Below are 19,603 nucleotides of genomic sequence, written 5' to 3'. Positions count from 1 at the left end.
AAAATCTGAACCAATCATAGACGTCTATGTTTGGGCCAAATAGTAGTGCTGAAATGTAAAGGTCATTTCCGATTGAGCCGACATATGCAGCGTTTACTGTGAGTGCAGTCTCCGCTAAAGCGGAAACACTGCCTTTAATTTTCAATCACGCTGTAAATCTGAACTTTCGTGATGTGGATTGAATAGAGCCTTAAGTATGCCAAGGCAGCAGCTACTCATACTGGGGTCCAAACTGGAACAAAACATCACAACAAAACAATAGGCCGGTCCGGACCAAATCTGAACCAAACATAAATGTCTGTGGACGTTGAAATCAAGGCCGGTCCCGACTGCACTAAAAAAAATACTTTGCTGTTGGTCCGTGCTTAGTGGGATCTCAAGCTGTTAGGTTACCCAGAATCGAATGCCTCCTGCACCATGCATCCTTTGCTCACATACATCAGCTCCACATGCTATCTCACATTTTTATAATGTCTCTGGCACCATCTGATTAATTTTTCGCCTGGTGTTTATAGCCATAGAACAATATGAGGCTGTGTACAATCTACTTCGCTATTCCACCAAGATTACTATACCAATTGCATGGCTCATGGTTTTTGCCAGTTGGGCCATTTTGCATTGTACTCCTATGGCCTACTATCTTAAAAGGCAAATGTAAGTGACCTGGATAAATTCCTTGCATCCATATACTGCCTAGGAAGTCGGAATATTTTCTTTAATACATTGTGGGGCTCGATAGACACATTGATAGCCTTTTTCTTTCCATGCTCTATTATGGGGAGTTTGTATACCAGAACACTTTTGGTTGCAAAATAACATGTAAAAAAGACTGAAGACAGATTTGAAAAAATCCTTTGAGGGAGGTCAGAGCGAAAAGCAGCTCAAATATTAGGCATTGTGGTGGGTGTTTTCATCTTTTGCTGGCTGCCTATCTTTGTTACTGCCATAGTTGATACATACACACACTTTAGCACACCTGCCATTCTATTTGAAGTGTTTATCTGTCTGGGTTACTTTCATTCTACTGCAAATCCAATCATCTATGCAGTGTTTTATTATTGGTTCCAAAAATGTCTTAATCTTATTGTCACATTGAAAATATAATGGACCTTTTTGGAGGGGCAGACTGATGTACCAGGTAATTTACTTGCCAGAAAATAGTCTTTATTGGATTAATGTCAATAAATGTATGTGGTTTAGTGGCTGTATTTTTATTTGTTTTACCTAAGCAATGACATGCTCGCCCTGAATAGTGTGTTTTTAAACCCTATTTGCACGAGACTAGTATTACTAGAGAACATTGGTTATGTAATTATTAACCCAGAATGTCTGTTAATCCAGAGAACGATTCGGACCGGATTAGTGTTTTCCAAACTACCCCCTGTAATTCTTACCTTTTTTCATATTGATAGTTATGACGGAAGCCTGCACGTTTCTTTTTAAGCGTGAAGATACTGTATTTCAACAAGTCTAGGGCTAGGCGACAAACAGGGCAACAATGATAACTTGAGTTTGGTTCCCAAGTTTCGAAACCACCTTTGGTATAGTAATAATATTTGAATTGATATTTGAATTGAGGAAGTGTGATCATAATCGTTAGCATATTTTACGTCTTAAATGCCGCCCCCCCCCCCCCCCCCGTTTGGCTCACGCCTTCAGATGTGAGCCAAACAGTGCACTTGAGATACGTTTTAAAACGATGGATGCGAAATGGAACTTGTCATTTTCAAACGTTTAGGTCAGTTGTATGCTGCTTTGCAATCTATTAACAGCAAGGGTCGCATTAAATAGGGGAAATATGTTTTACTGATGCATTTGTCAATATTCAATTCATACGCACAAAACATAAACAGACGCATTCACTGTGCAAGTGGATACATGTAGGCCATTCATATATTTTATGCGCAGTACTTCGTTCAATTTACCGAATCAGTTAATGTTTTCTTGCTAAAACCACAGACATTTCTCTCAAAACACGGGGATGTCGATTTGCACGGGACTAGTATTATCAGAGGACCTTTGATTTTGGCCCCCCAAAAACAGTAGGTTATTATGTCTGGAATTGTTACTCTCCTGCCATGTAAAAACTTCTAGCATGGCAGATTCGGACGGGACTAAAATTACAGACGTGGTGATTTGTGCACATTATTACATTACCCGACCTCCCCCAGTAATCTGAATAGAAGCATTTAAGAAATATATTTAGCACATTCTACTGCTCTCTATATTTGACTGTTTCTTTTTGTGTAACAATATTTGACTTAAAAATCTGAATTTGAGTCCATTATAAAATGGCATGATACTTGTCAAGGTTTTACAATTATCCACAATGGTGCTGAGGGGAGTGATTACAACCATATGACATCATCAGTTTGAGTGCCCTGTAGAGTTGAATGTAGAAATGTCTGATTGGTCAAAAGGATATTGTAATCATCATTATGCTAATAGACAATAGGTACAAAAGCATGAGATTCAAGTTCAGATTTTTGTATCACATTGTGACCAGAGAAAAGGGATTCACATGTGATGCATCATCTGCATGGCTGAGAGGTAAGCTATGATGAAGCACCACGAAAACAAATCATACTTGCTGAATTGGAAACATTTACATCGAATGTCACACCTTTTTAAATGGAAAAAGCATGTCCCTTTGGGTATTTGTGAAAATATTTCCAATGAATAAGCAACAGTAATTTAATACATTTTACTATGTGACAGTATACTGTGGGGAAAAATACAGCATGACATTTTTTTTTATTAAACCATGCATAATGTAATTATTTCCAAATAATATTCTGTAATTGATGTTTAAAATGTATATTACTAACTAATGTGACAATAATTTTATTACATTTTTTCCAGATAAGATTCTTTCAACAATGACCATGGAACCAGGAATCAGTCTCAGCAAGGCTGATATTGTTGAGAATATACTTCTATGTTTTGAATCAGTGAATGGGTCTTGCAAAAGATCAATCTTTCCTCCAACAATACGAGTATTACTTTATCTCTTACTTGGCTCAATGTCTGTTCTCACAGTGTGTGGCAACCTTCTTGTAATCATTCCCATCATCCACTTCAAACAGCTCCACACCCCGACCAACTACCTCATCCTCTCTCTGGCTGTGTCAGACCTCCTCTTGGGGGTTTTAGTGATGCCTCCCAGCATGGTATATTCACTGGAAAGCTGCTGGTATTTTGGAGATTTATTCTGTAAAATCTACACCAGCACTGATGTCATGTTGAGCACTGCATCCATTCTTAACTTGTGTTTCATTTCTATTGACCGGTATTATGCAGTGTGTCGCCCTCTCCTTTATAGAACTAAAATAACTGTTCACGTTGTTCTGATTATGATGCTGGTCACCTGGACGGTTTCTGCCGTAGTAGGGTTTTGTATGATATTTCTGGAGCTCAATATTTGGGGTGTGGAGGATTTTTACTACAAAAATTTTGCCTGTGAGGGAGAATGTATTTTGTTTCAAAACAAAGTGTCGAGTACTGTGTCTTCGGTGATCTCATTCTACATCCCAGGAGTAGGGATGCTTAGCATCTACCTAAAGATTTTCCTAATAGCACAGAGACAGGCACGCTCAATTCAGGGTACAACCAATCAGAACTCTGTAGGCAAATCACAGAGGAAGGCCACCAAAACACTTGCTGTCATTATGGGGGTATTTCTATCATTCTGGACACCCTTTTTTGTCGTCAACTGTATTGATCCTTTTATTAATTACTCTATCCCACCCGTTTTGTTTGTAACATTTGTATGGATTGGCTATTTGAATTCAACCATTAATCCTATGGTGTATGCATTCTTTTACAGTTGGTTCAGGAGGGCGTTTAGAATTATAATTTCTGGTAAAATATTTCAACCTGACTCTTCAATAATACAATTGTTTTCAGAATAAATATGTCCAAATCCAATACTTACAAAGAAGTGTGACACATATGTGCCTTGCTCTCAGTCCTTTATTAAACAATATCAGACACAGGTGTGTAGGTTTAAAAACAAGTACAATCCAGTTGAATATTGCTCTATACTCCAGCATTTCTGATCAAATATTTCATATGAAGTGACAGTACAGACTGTCACCTTTTATTTTAGGGTATTTTTTATACATATTTGTTTTACTGTTTAGAAATGAATGCACTTTATGTATCTACAGAGTGCGTTCTTAATTTGATCACACTTTTTGCTGAGAATTTTCCTGCATAGAAGGAAATACAAAATTGTAGTGTATTTGAGTTTTAAAAAGGCTTCTAACGTTTTTTATTTCCACTTAGATTTTTTGTTATGGCAAATAAAATATCAGACCCTACAAAAGTGTCCATTCATTATAATCCACATTTCCTGTTGCTGCAGGATTATTTTTCCTGCTGTAGCAAACTGCTGTAGCAAAAGATCCTACATCTGTGGTCCCCTGAATTTGAAGGTGTCATAAGTATTAGGACAAATTCACTTATAGTGTATTACATTTTGTCAAAAGTGTAGTATTTGGTCCCATATTCCTAGCACACAATGACTGCATCAAGCTTGTCGCTCTACAAACTTGTCTGATGCTTTTGCAGTTTGTTTTGGTTGCGTTTCAGATAATGGCGTGTAATAAAAAGCATGAGCAGGCGCACACCCAGAGGAAATTATTTAGTGTAGAGGTGCTGACTAACGGTGAATAAACTATAAACTATAAAACAAAGAGAGTCGCACACTCAATATGTATACATTCCCAGTAATTTAATGGGTAAAAATTGAAATGTATTGCCCGATAGAAACGAATGGTAAATAATGGTGTGGAGTCACTTTTATTGTAAATAAGAATAGAATAGTTTCTGAACAGTGCCGTTTCTAGGAATAAGAGACAAGCGGACGGTTAGGGGCCCCCTTAGGTAAGGTAGTCTACCCAGCCATCTAAACCTTGAAGTAATCATGGCCAAATTACTGACCGGTCACGCAATCCAGATCTCTAGGGCAGGCGTTATCAACGCGTCCGCCGTCCCGTTTCTCTTTTTTACTTTTTTTTTTAAATGAATATTACAAACAACAGATTGGAATAATAATATTTAGAGGGTATAATACAATACAATGTAATAATATTAATCTACAATGTACGTTCTTAACCCTGGGCAACATGGGCCTTGGAGGTTTACAAGGTTTAGTAGTATCCACAGTTTCAACTCAATACTTCTTGTATTATTTTTGTACATAAATGCACTAATTTAAAGCTACAATATGTAACTTTTTGGGCGACCCTACCAAATTCACATAGCAATGTGATTTATTGATCTGTCTTTCGCATTGAAAGCAAGTCTATGAAGCAGTGCATCTGTTCTGGGAAAGCTTCTTGGCTTCCCCTTAAATTTTGTTTTTGCTTCTTTTCCTTTTGGTTTTGTACACCAGCTTCAAACAGCTGAAAATACAATATTTTTGGTTATTGAAAATATATTTCACAGCGGTTTAGATGGTACAATGATTCTCTACATATTGACTGCTTGTTTTGCCCCATAAACTGAAATTAGGTGAATTATTAGAATTTTATCAACCAGGAAATGCTTAGGGGCCCAAAAAAGCTAGAAATAGCCCTGTTTCTGAACACTTCTACATTAATGTGGTTGTTACCATGATTACAGATAATAATGAATGAATCGTGAATAACGATGAGTGAGAAAGTTACAGATACTCAAAGATCATAACCCTAAAACACACTTACCTCTCACAATTACCAATAAAAGGGGAGGTTAGCATGTTTTGGGGGGTTATGATCTTAGTTCCTCTAGTGTTCTCACTCATCATTATTCACAATTAATTCATGATTATCCACAATCATGGTAGCATACACAATGTAGAAGTGTTCAGAAACATCTCTTCTTATTTACAATAAAAGTGACTCCAAAACGTGTGTCCAAAACGACACAATATAATATTCATCATTCAGTTCATATTGGGGCAAAACATAATCAAACAACCAAAACAAACTGCAAATGCAGCCAACAGGTTTCTAGAGCCCAAGCTTGAAGTAGTCATTGCATGCTAGGAATATGGGACCAAACGGTAAAACAGATATTATATGTATGAAAATACCCTCAAATAAAAGGTGACATTCTGTACTGTAACCTCATATGAAACAATGTATCTTAAATCCAAAATTATGAAGTATAGAGCGAAATGTAAAAAACATAGCTTCACTGTCCAAATAAATACGGACAGACAAACAAACGTCTTCAGTTGAGCACCTGTCAGTTTTGCTGAGAAAAAGATTAACAAGATGGATAACTCATTCCAGGTGATTCAGTACTGATACGTTTTCATTTGTTCACATTAATTTGTATTCAAGAGCACAAACATAACATGTGCAGAACATACGATATATAACTCTGCAGTATGTTCATAAGAGTGTGATGAGGTTCACATACCAATATTAAGGCCTATATACTGTCCCACCTAGATATATAAAAACAAAACCTTTCAGAATTCTTGTTTAAGTTGAGCCGGTCTCAATAGTGCTGTAAGGAGACATTTGAATCCCTCTCAAACGGCCTTTGAATATACTCCAAGGAGCCTTGGTTTTTCAGTTTTTCTAGTCTCTCTTATTGCAAAGGAATACTTGTGCTGATTCTTCTTCAAATGAACATTCAGAGCTCTGCTTTGCTGGTGTTCTGATAATGGTGTACTCATCACCCACCAACATGTCAATCTCGACTTGTCTGAATTTTAACTACTTCACCCGGATCGTCCCTGCCCAGCGAGCACCCTACATCTGAATGAAGAGGAACATCAAAATAATCATCTACTGGGCCCTGTTTGTCGGCAGCATGTTCTCACTGTTATATCTCGCTGTAGATATAACATCATTAGTTGATCATCTCGACAATGTCTCATGAAATACTAACCGCACTTATACATCAACGAATGGCACTGCTGCTGGCTCACTAAATGGACTGTATTACACAAAGGAGGCATGTCATTATTTGAGAAGTATCTACTTCTTTTCTGGTGTCTGTGTTGTGGAGGCAGAGAAACTCACATTAATACCTTTGTCAGATAACACTGTGAAACAAAGAATTGATGCTATAATAGGCAATCATTGTTGGAAAGGTGGCATCATAAGACAGTGCCACGTTGAAAGTCACTGAGTTTTTCAGTAAGGCCATTCTACTGCCAATGTTTGTCTATGGAGATTGCATGGCGGTGTGCTCAATTTAATACACCTGTCAGCAACGTGTGTGGTTGAAATAGCCGAATCCACTAATTTGAAGGGGTGTCCACATACTTTTGTATACAGTTGAAGTCGGAAGTTTACATACACCTTAGCCAAATACATTTAAACTCAGTTTTCGCAATTCCTGACATTTAATCCTAGTAAAAATTCCCTGTCTTAGGTCAGTTAGGATTACCACTTTATTTTAAGAATGTGAAATGTCAGAATAATAGTAGAGAGAATGATTTATTTCAGCTTTTATTTCTTTCATCACATTCCCAGTGGGTCAGAAGTTTACATACACTCAATTAGTATTTGATAGCATTGCCTTTAAATTGTTTAACTTGGGTCAAAGATTTCGGGTAGCCTTCCACAAGCTTCCCACAAGAAGTTGGGTGAATTTTGGCCCATTCCTCCTGACGGAGCTGGTGTAACTGAGTCAGGTTTGTAAGCCTCCTTGCTCGCACACGCTTTTTCAGTTCTGCCCACAAATGTTCTATAGGATTGAGGTCAGGGTTTATGACGGCCACTCCAATACCTTGACTTTGTTGTCCTTAAGCCATTTTGCCACAACTTTGGAAGTATGCTTGGGGTCATTGTCCATTTGGAAGGCCCATTTGCGACCAAGCTTTAACTTCCTGACTGATGTCTTGAGATGTTGCTTCAATATATCCACATAATTTTCCTGACTCATGATGCCATCTATTTTGTGAAGTGCACCAGTCCCTCCTGCAGCAATGCACCCCCACAATATGAAGCTGCCACCCCCGTGCTTCACGGTTAGGATGGAGTTCTTCGGCTTGCAAGGCTACACCATTTTCTACCAAACATAACGAAGGTCATTATGGCCAAACAGTTCTATTTTTGTTTCTTCAGACCAGAGGACATTTCTCCAAAAAGTATGATCTTTGTCCCCATGTGCAGTTGCAAACCGTAGTCTGGGTTTTTTATGGTGGTTATGGAGCAGTGGCTTCTTCCTTGCTGAGCGGCCTTTCAGGTTATGTCGATATAGGACTCATTTTACTGTGGATATAAATACTTTTGTACCTGTTTCCTCCAGCATCTTCACATGAGGGTCCTTTGCTGTTCTTCTGGGATTGATTTGCACTTTTCGCACGAAAGTACGTTCATTTCTAGGAGACAGAAGGCGTCTCCTTCCTGAGCGGTATGATGCTGCGTGGTCCCATGGTGTTTATACTTGTGTACTATTGTTTGTACAGATGAACGTGGTACCTTCAGGCGTTTGGAAATTGCTCCCAAGGATGAACCAGACTTGTGGAGGTCTACAATTTTTTTCTGAGGTCTTGGCTGATTTCTTTTGATTTTCACATGATGTCAAGCAAAGAGGCACTGAGTTTGAAGGTAGGCCTTGAAATACATCCACAGGTACACCTCCAATTGACTCAAATTAAATGATGTCAATTAGCCTATCAGAAGCTTCTAAAGCCATGATATCATTTTCCAAGCTGTGAAAAGGCACAGTCAACTTAGTGTATGTAAACTTCTGACCCACTGGAATTGTGATACAGTGAATTATAAGTGAAATAATCTGTCTGTAAACAATTGTTGTAGAAATTACTTGTATCATGCACAAAGTAGATGTCCTAACCGACTTGCCAAAACTATAGTTTGTTAACAAGAAATGTGTGGAGTGGTTGAAAAACAAGTTTTAATGCCCAGAACCTTTTTTTGAGAAGAAAATGTATATCTCAGTTTCAAGGTCTCAGTTTGGGGAGAAGAAGCCTCGTGAGGCATTGGTCGGCCACATGCATGAACCAAACGTTAATGAGGAATTCATTATGAATGATGAATAAGCTAAATCATGCAAATATAACTTGTCTGTGTAAGCAGTATATAAGAGAACTAACGGGACTGCCCCGGTAGAGCTCACCTAAGCCCGGTACATTATGCATTTAAGTTTGACTGTGACCTCTCCAGCTTGCTGTTAATAATAAAGAATGATTAATTTAAGATTGACTTCAGGTGTCCCTAACTGTAATTTCCACGGCATACTATATTTACATAAGTATTCAGACCCTTTGCTATGAGACTCGAAATTGAGCTGAAGTGCATCCTGTTTCCATTGATCATCCTTTAGATGTTTCTACAACTTCATTGGAGTTCACCTGTGGTAAATCCAATTGATTGGACATGATTTGAAAAGGCACACACCTGTCTATATAAGGTCCCACAGTTGACAGTGCATGTCAGATCAAAAACCAAGCCATGAGGTCGAAGGAATTGTCTGTAGAGCTCCGAGACAGGATTGTGTCGGCACAGATCTGGGGAAGGGTACCAAAAAAATTCTGCAGCCTTGAAGGTCCCCAAGAATAGAGTGGCCTCCATCATTCTTAAATGGAAGAAGTTTGGAACCACCAAGACTCTTCCTAGAGCTGTGCGCCCGGCCAAACTGAGCAATAGGGGGAGGAGGGCCTTGGTCAGGGAGGTGACCAAGTACCCGATGGTCACTCTGACAGAGCTCCAGAGTTCCTCTGTGAAGATGGGAGAACATTCCAGAAGGACAAGCATCTCTGCAGCACTCCACCAATCAGTCCTTTATGGTAGAATGGCCAGATACAAGCCACTCATCAGTAAAAGGCACATGACAGCCCGCTTGGAGTTTGCCAAAAGGTACCTAAAGACTCTCAGACAATGAGAAACAAGATTCTCTGGTCTGATGAAACCAAGACTGAACTCTTTGGCCTTAATGCCAAGAGTCACATCTGAAGGAAATCTGGCACCATGCCTACGGTGAAGCATGGTGTAGGCAGCATAATGCTGTGGGGATGTTTTTCAGCGGCAGGGACTGGGAGACCAATCAGGATTGAGGGTAAGATGAACGGAGCAAAGTACAGAAAGACCCTTGATGAAAACCTACTCCAGACCGCTCAGGACCTAAGACTGGGGTGAAGGTTCCCCTTCAATAGGACAACGACCCTAAGCACATAGCCAAGACAACGCAAGAATGGCTTCGGGAGAAGTCTCTGAACGTCCTTGAGTGGCCCAGCCAGAGCCGACTTGAACCCGATCGAACATCTCTGGAGATGTGAAAATAGTTGTGCAGGGACGCTCCCCATACAACCTGACAGAGCTTGAGAGGATCTGCAGAGAAGAATGTGAAAAACAGGTGTGCCAAGCTTGTACCGTCATATCCAAGAAGCCTAGAGGCTGTAATCGCTGCCAAAGGTGCTTCAACAAGTACTGAGTAAAGGGTCTGAATACTTTTTAAAAATTATTTAAAGTTTTTTATTATGTCTAAAATGTCTAAAAAACTGTTTTTGCTTTGTCATTATAGGGTATTGTGCGTAGATTGATGAGGGGAAAAAACAATATCATACATTTTAGAGTAAGGCTGTAACATAACAAAATGTGGAGTAAGTCAAGGGGTCTGAATACTTTCCGAATGCACTGTAGTGTAGCAATCAAGAGGAAACTGACTTTTGTCCGCCACATGTTGGGGGATGCTATTCACGAGGACATATTGTTCTGTCTCACGATTCCTGAGCATGAAACAGCACAGGGGATGTTCAGTGTGCTGCGTGGCTATTTTGACGAAAAACAGATACCATGGGATTGAATGGCTGGCTTTTGCACAGATGGGGCTCCATCTATCACTGGACGGCGGACAGGCCTCTGCACTCTAGTTATGAATGTGTCTCCCTCTGCCATATAGACGTATTGTATGATACACCCACTGAGCTATAATGGATACACCGAGAGCAACTGGCGGCAAAAGAGCTGAGAGCAGTATTCCGAGATATGCAGCAGGTAACTTCGATTGTAAACTACATCACACACGCCTGTTCGCTAAACTATGTGGAGATATGGGATCAGAGCATGACAATGTTCTATTTCACACCAAGGCTTGGGGGTTATCCAGGTGAGTTTTGGAAATATTTTGTGAATTGAGAGAAGAGCTGTTGTCATTCGCAATGGATGTCAAATTAAAAACAGACTTGACTTTGTGTAAGGAAAAGAAAATGTATCTCCTTGCCTATGTAACAGACATATTTGGGAAACTTAACGCAAGCATAGAGGGGAAACACAAAAAAATATATACAAATGAGTGACCGAATCAGCAAAATCTGTTTGACTGTGATCCTAGCTCAGATTACATGCCGGTAAGTGAAATCGAACAGCTGCTCGAGCTGTCATGTGACCGAATGCTGCAGACAACGCATTCACAGGTCACTATGGAGGAGTTTTGGTTTCTGACTCAAAGGGAATACTGTTCCGTCTCCCTCTGAGCATTAAAACTCATGGTACGCTAATTCAGTGCTCTCGTCTGCATCTGTGAATGCGTTGTCTGCAGCATTCGGTCACATGACAGCTCGAGTAGCTGTTCGATTTCACTTACCGGCATGTAAACTGAGCCAGGATCACAGTCAAACAGATTTAGCTGATTCGGTCACTCCGGTTGGATGTGATAAGAGAGATGAGTTGTGCACTGTCGACCACGCCCCCTGATTTTGAGAAGCTCTGATGCGACATGCATCAAGCACACCCATCTCATTAGTGGTGGTGAGATAAGAAATATTGTGTCAGACTCATTTGCAATTGACTGTCATATCCCCACATTAAAAGTATACGAAGGTGAGTTGAGAATAATGTTAGAATGTTTTGCAATTGACTGCCATATCCAATTAAAAAAGTAAACATGGGCTGTTAATTCCATTTTTAACAAATTCATGTTTGGGGTCGTGAGAATTTTCAGATATGAAAATGAAAGTGCTTACCTTGTCCAGGAGTGAGACGTCGGTGTCCACAATGTGGCTGGCTTTCCCTTTATAAATCGTTGATTATCTGGAGTCCCTGGCACATGAATTGTGACTCCACTTTGTCCCTGTACTGTCGTTTTACTTCTGATTGCCTTACGGAGGGCATTGCTGGTCTGTTTGTATTCACCCATGTTCCCAGTTGCCTTGCCGTGGTTAAATGCGATGGTTTGCGCTTTCAGTTTTGCGCGAATGCTGCCATTTATCCAACATCCTCTATCCACATCCTGATGAACTCAGTCACCGAGTCAGTGTATACGTCAATACCATTCTCAGAGGCAGCCCGGAACAATTCCCAGTCCGTGTCATCAAAACAATCTTGAAGCATAGATGGCCGATTGTTCAGACCAACGTTAAACAGTCCTTACCAGGGGTACCATAGCAGGGGAGGGGCAAAATGGAGGCGTGATCTGATTTGCCAAAGGGAAGGACGGGGAGGGCCTTGTAGCCAGAGTGCGAATTACAAATATTTTGTGGGCCTAATAATAAAAACATAATTTAAGGGTGAATTACCTTTTAATGTGGCATGAACACAACCAGTCATGATGCTGTCATCAGATTGTCAAACAAATCAGTTCAAAAAGTAGGCTACCTGTGCATGTTCGTCCACTCCGGCCGCAAAACCTGAAACCAAATGGGGAGGGTAGGGGGGTGACTAGTGTCGGCTCCGGTGCGGGTCTTTGCCCCCACCCAGACCACGGGTCCGGCCATGGAGCCGGGTAGAACGCCGTGCCCGGACTGGGCATCGGCGCAGAAGAGGGCCCCAGCCATGGAGCTGGGTTGGACGCCGCACCCGGACTGGGCACCAGCGCCGAGGAAGGCTCCGGCCATGGAGCTGAGTTGGCCGCCGTGCCTGGACTGGGCATCGGCGCAGAGGAAGGCTCCGGCCTTGGAGCTGGACTGGACGCCGTGCCCGGACTGGGCCCCGAGGCAGAGGAAGGCTCCGGCCTTGGAGTGGGACTGGACGCCGTGCCTGGACTGGGCACCGGCACAGAGGAAGGCTCCTGCCATGGAGCGGGACTGGACGCCGTGCCTGGATTGGACATCGGCGCAGAGGAAGGCTCCTGCCATGGAGCGGGACTGGCCGCCGGGACTGGCCACCGTGCCTGGACTGGGCATCGGTGCAGAGGAAGGCTCCGGCCTTGGAGCAGGACTGGACGCCATGCCTGGACTGGGCACCAGCGCAGAGGAAGGCTCCTGCCATGGAGCGGGACTGGACGCCTTGCCTGGAAGCTCCGGACCGTGGACCGTCGCAGGAGGTTCCGGACCGTGGACCGTCGCAGGAGGTTCCGGACCATGGACCGTCGCAGGAGGTTCCGGACCGTGGACCGTCGCAGAAGGTTCCGGACCGTGGACCGTCGCAGGAGGTTCCGGACCGTGGACCGTCGCAGGAGGTTCCGGACCGTGGACCGTCGCAGGAGGTTCCGGACCGTGGACCGTCGCAGGAGGTTCCGGACCGTGGACCGTCGCAGGAGGTTCCGGACCGTGGACCGTCGCAGGAGGTTCCGGACTGTGGAACGTCATAAGAGGTTCCGGACTGTGAACCATCGCCGAAAGCTCTGGACTGGGAACCGTCGCCGGAAGCGCTGGACTGGGAACCGTCGCCGGAAGCTCTGGACTGTGAACCGTCACCGGAAGCTCTGGACTGTGAACCATCGCCGGAAGCTCTGGACTGTGAACCGTCGCCGGAAGCTCTGGACCGTGAATGTGCACTGGAGGCCTAGTGCGTGGAGCCGGTACAGGGGTCACCGGACTGGTGACACTCACCAGTCAGAAAAGCAATAAAATTAATCGCTTACCTTTGATAATCTTCGGATGTTTGCACTCACGAGACTCCCAGTTACACAATAAATGTTATTTTTGTTCGATAAATATTACTTTTATAACAAAAAAACGCCATTTGGGTTGCGCGTTATGTTCAGAAAACCAAAGCCTCGTTCCGTTCAACGAAAATTCCAAAAAGTATCCGTAATGGTCGTAGAAACATGTCAAATGTTTTTTATAATCAATCCTCAGGTTGATTTTAACAAACATAATCAATAATATTTCAACCGGACCGTAACCTATTCAATAAAAGAGAGAAAGAAAATGGAGAGCTACCCCTCTCGCGCGCAGGAACTAATCAAAGGACACCGTTTTGAAAAATCTCGCTAATTTTTCAAAATAAAAGCCTGAAACTATGTCTAAAGCCTAGTCACAGCCTGAGGAAGCCATTGGAAAAGGAATCTGGTTGATACCCCTTTAAATGGAAGAAAGACGGGCAAGGAAACAAAAAACAAAAAAAATCACTTCCGGGTTAGATTTCCTCAGGTTTTCGCCTGCAGAATCAGTTTTGTTATACTCACAGACAATATTTTGACAGTTTTGGAAACTTTGGAGTGTTTTCTATCCTAATCTGTAAATTACATGCATATTCTACGATCTGGACCTGAGAAATAGTCCGTTTACCTTGGGAACGTTATTTTAAAAAAATAATAATAATCTGATCCCTAGCGTCAAGAGGTTAAATGGAGCTGAAACTGTCCCGGGAAAAATGGGATGGTCATCCTAACACACATGGTCAATTTACTAGACTAGGCTACAATGTGTATGACTATTACCATGAAGTTCAAATAGGCTTACCGGTAGCCAGTGATGTAGTGGTAAAAAAATTGGAGGGTAAACTGACTGCCGATCGTGGTGAAAGAAGTAATGCTCCCTATACTTTCAATGCATATATCTATATATTTTTAAAGGTCACTGGCGGTAGCCGACCCTCTCAGCCAAGGCAATTTTACACACATGAACACATGCAGAACAGGTAGCTTACATTCAATATAATACACGAGTTGAATCAAAACATGTTTACACCCTAGTTCATGAGTTGTCCATAATTCATCATTTGAATGATTGGAGTCTTCACAGATCATGTGACATAAAAAACTACCTTTCTTTCCTTACATTAACCTGTCTGGGAAGGGGGTTCCACTAGCGGATGAAATTGCAGGGCGCCAAATTCAAAACAACAGAAATCTCATAATTAAAATTCCTCAAACATACAAGTATTAGACACCATTTTAAAGATAACATTCTCGTTAATCCAACCACAGTGTCCGATTTCAAAAAGGCTTTTCGGCGAAAGCACAACATATCATTATGTTAGGTCAGCAACTAGTCACAGAAAGCATACAGACATTTTCCAACCAAAGAGAGGAGTCACAAAAAGCAGAAATAGAGATAAAATTAATCACTAACCTTTGATATTCTTCATCAGATGACACTACCGGGACAACATGTTACACAATACATGTATGTTTTGTCCGATCAAGTTCATATTTATATCTAAAAACCTCAGTTTACATTTGGCTTTGCCTCCAAAACATCCCGTGAATTTGCACAGAGCCACATCAAATTTACAGAAATACCCATAATAAACTTTGATAAAAGATACAAGTATTATGCACAGAATTATAGATATACTTCTCCTTAATGCAACCGCTTTGTCAGATTTCAAAAAAGCTTTACGGAAAAAGCAAACCATGCAATAATCTGAGTACGGTGCTCAGAGACCAAAACAAGCCAAACATATACCCGCCATGTTGCGGAATCAACAGAAGTCAGAAATAGCATTATAAATATTCACTTACCTTTGATGATCTTCATCAGAATGCACTCCAAGGAATCTCAGTTCCACAATAAATGTTTGTTTTGTTCGATATAGTCCATCATTTATGTCCAAATACCTTAATTTTGTTCGCACGTTCAGTCCAGTAATCCACATTCATGACGCGCAGGTCAGACGAAAAGTCAAACAATTCCATTACAGTTCGTAGAAACATGTCAAACGATGTATAGAATCAATCTTTTGGGATGTTTATAACATAAATCTTCAATAATGTTTCAACCGGAGAATTACTTTGTCTTCAGAAATGCAATGGAAAGCAGGTCGCTCTCACGTGAGCACGCATGTTCAGCTCATGCCAGACACCTGACTCAAAGAGCTCTCCTTCCCTCATTCTTCACAGTAGAAGCATCAAACAAGGTTCTAAAGACTGTTGACATCTAGTGGAAGCCTTAGGAAGTGCAATATGACCAATATCCCACTGTATATTGGATAGGCAAACCTACAAACCTCAGATTTCCCACTTCCTGGTTGGATTTTTTCTCAGGTTTTTGCCTGCCATATGAGTTCTGTTATACTCACAGACATTATTCAAACAGTTTTAGTAACTTCAGAGTGTTTTCTATCCAAATCTACCAATACTATGCATATCTTAGCCTCTGAGCCTGAGTAGCAGGCAGTTTACTCTGGGCACCTTTTCATCCAAGCTATTCAATACTGCCACCCAGCCATAAGAAGTTAAGAGAGGGATGTGATTTGAGAAGTTATAAGAGATAATTGTTTTCCATAACTTTGCACAGTGAGTAATCACCGCCCCGGAGTGAGGTCAGGGACCGTGCCAGCCTACCTGAACCGCCCCTTTCAAGCAAAAGGTATAAATGATGGGTTAAGAAAAAAAAGACAATGAACCAGATTAAGCGTGAAGCGGCAGGTACACGTTTAAAATGGGTTGAACATTGAATCTCAACACGAGGTGGAGGCAATAAAATCACCTCCCGGACCATCACTGGTACGGCTGATTAGTTGTCCTAAGTAAGTTATCTTCGAAAGCGAATTTAAGTAGGACCATCCTGTTGCTCTGCTCAAACCCTCATATTACGCTACTCTTATCACCCCACTGGAGAACCATCGATACGGCTGGCTCGTCGGTCTTCAAATAAGCATATTTAAGAATGAATGGAAGGAATATCAACTCTGTAGTTCTGTTCAGAATTACACAAATCACCGGATACCGGACAACTACGAAAATGGACAACAGTATAAGAGTTGTTGGAACCATTTTAGACAATCAGAGCCGTACAAGTGTGCAGCAAAAAGGCCCAACCCCCTTTCAAGGCTGCCCCGTTCACCAAGAGATCCCTGGCAAACCAAGGCATTTCACATAAATACGTTAATGATTTTTTGCTCAAAGCGGGTAGCGGTTCGTGTGAAAAGCATATGGTTATTGTAGGTGAGAGTAGTTTCTGAATGTGGCAATGTTAATTAAGTGTCTCTGTCCCCCTCCATCTCTTCTTTAACCTCTCTAGGGTACGTGAGACGGTAGCGTCCCACCTCTTCAACAGCCAGTGAAATTGCAGGGCGCCAAATTCAAAACAACAGAAATCCCATAATTAAAATTCCTCAAACATACCTGTATTTTACACCATTTTAAAAATACACTTGTTGTAAATCCAGCCACAGTGTCCGATTACAAAAAGGCTTTACGTCGAAAGCAAACCAAACGATTATGTTAGGTGAGTGCCTATTCACAGAATAACACAGCCATTTTTCCAGCCAAAGAGAGGATTCACAAAAAGCAGAAATATAGATAAAATTAATCACTAACCTTTGATGATCTTCATCAGATGACACTCATAGGACTTCATGTTACACAATACATGTATGTTTTGTTCGGTAAAGTTCATATTTATATCCAAAGATCTGAGTTTACATTGGCGCGTTACGTTCAGAAGTTCCAAAACATCCTTTGATTTTGCAGAGAGCCACATCAATTTACAGGAATACTCATAATAAACATTGCTAAAAGATACAACTGTTATGCATGGAATTTTAGATGCACTTCTCCTTAATGCAACCGCTGTGTCAGATTTCAAAAAAGCTTTACAGAAAAAGCAAACCATGCAATAATCTGAGTCGGCGCTCAGAGCCCAATCAAGACACAAATATATCCGCCATATTGTGCAGTCAACATAAGTCAGAAATAACATTATAAACATTCACTTACCTTTGATGATCTTCATCAGAATGCACTCCCAGGAATCCCAGTTCCACAATAAATGTTTGTTTTGTTCGATAATGTCCATCATTTATGTCCAAATTCCTCCTTGTTGTTCTAGCATTCAGTACACTTTCCAAACTCACGACGCGCGGGCAAGTCCAGCGGAAAGCACAAACAAAAAGTTAAAAAAGTTATATTACAGTCCGTAAAAACATGACAAACGAAGTATTGAATCAATCTTTAGGATGTTTTTAAACATAATTCTTCAATAATGTTCCAACCGAAGAATTCCTTTGTCTTCAGAAATGCGATGGACCAGAGCTCGCTCTCACATGAACGCGCATGGTCAGCGCATGTTCAGCTCATGGTAGACCTTACTCAATCCCCTCTCCTTCGGCCGCACTTCACAGTAGAAGCATCAGACAAGGTTCTAAAGACTGTTGACATCTAGTGGAAGCGGTAGGAAGTGCAACATTACCAATATCCCACTGTATCTTCAATAGGAGCTGAGTTGAAAATCGACCAACCTCAGATTTCCCACTTCCTGGTTGGATTTTTTCTCAGGTTTTTGCCTGCCATATGAGTTATATACTGTGAGTATATGTTATACTCACAGACATCATTCAAACAGTTTTAGAAACTTCAGTGTTTTCTATCCAAATCTACTAATAATATGCATATTCAAGCTTTTATGGCTTTGTAGCAGGCCGTTTACTCTGGGCATGCTTTTCATCCGGACGTGAAAATACTACCCCCTACCCCAAAGAAGTTAACAAGTATCCATGTTGTTGTCATTCCGCTAGGGACCTGTTTTCAGCGTATGATGAATGATGATACGAGGTTATGATTAATAAGTTAACTGTTTATAGATATAATAGGTAAAGACCTTGTAGAGTTTAATTCGGGAGATGGTAACTCTTTAAAGAACCGCTCTCGTGGTGCCACAGATCCTAATGAGTTAATTGTTACATGATTCATTTAAAATTGGGTAACAATTAAACATTGTTATTTATCTAATTAACTAACGGTCTTCAGATTAATGTTAAAGTCAAGTCACGACAACATACTTGTTTGACATTTTACTGCACTGTTAGGAGCTAATAGCCTAACAAGCATTTTGCTGCAACTTCTATAACATCTGCTAAACTGTGTACACGACCAATAAACTTTGATTTGATTTAAGAAGACATTTGTAGTTACATTAACTTCAAAATGTGGCCATGAATGTTACATTAGTTTAGTTTGTAAGATAGCCTTTAACTTTAGGCTTTTTGGGTCGTTCCATTTTGGGTATTGTAACTTGCTCCAAAAAACTACTAATTTCACCTAATTTTAACATTCTGTCATAGAGAGCACATGTTCAACTTAATAAAAAAACATGTTTTCACATTTTTGAAAAATCAAGAAAAAAAAGAGACTATAGTAAGTTTGTGCCCAGTGGGGAGTGGCTGGACTGTTTGAGGTGAACATTAGTGGTGACGGGTGAGTGCAAGTGGTTGTAATTGCAAACCGCAATTCAGGGCGTTTCTTGATGTAGGCGTTCCTTGATATCAGGAAACGACCATTGATACCTGCCATTGGTCAGTTCCGGTGTTATGAGACTGATGGTTTCTCGACACAGATTATTTGTTTGCATAGCAGGTTAGGATAACTAACATGCAGGTTAGGTGAATTAGGTTAAGGTTAGGAAAATGATTAGGGTTAGGCTTACAATACTAAAGTTGTCAACAACTGTTGTCCCGAAGCGAAAGAAACAGCCACGGACCAATGACGAGCATCAGTGGGTGTAACTTGACATCAAGAAACGCAGATG

At 41.1% G+C, this 19,603-nt stretch overlaps 1 protein-coding gene and 1 pseudogene across 1 annotated transcript; both read left to right on the top strand.

Moving 5' to 3' along the window:
- The first annotated feature begins 496 nt into the window (after positions 1-496).
- Positions 497-1,104, top strand: LOC120019273 (annotated as a pseudogene).
- A 1,775-nt stretch (positions 1,105-2,879) lies between these two features.
- LOC120019272 (trace amine-associated receptor 1-like) lies at positions 2,880-3,911 on the top strand. Its single transcript, XM_038962584.1, has one exon. The coding sequence runs from the start codon at positions 2,880-2,882 to the stop codon at positions 3,909-3,911; it is 1,032 nt and encodes a 343-aa protein (XP_038818512.1).
- The last annotated feature ends 15,692 nt before the right edge of the window (positions 3,912-19,603 follow it).

This window comes from Salvelinus namaycush, chromosome 24 (genome assembly GCF_016432855.1).
Source record: "Salvelinus namaycush isolate Seneca chromosome 24, SaNama_1.0, whole genome shotgun sequence".
Classification (NCBI taxonomy): domain Eukaryota; kingdom Metazoa; phylum Chordata; class Actinopteri; order Salmoniformes; family Salmonidae; genus Salvelinus; species Salvelinus namaycush.
This window is presented reverse-complemented; position numbering and strand designations above follow the sequence as displayed.

Bases quoted from the DNA above. Each gene is read 5' to 3' on its own strand.
- LOC120019272 (XM_038962584.1), top strand. From the start codon at position 2,880: ATGACCATGGAACCAGGAATCAGTCTCAGCAAGGCTGATATTGTTGAG.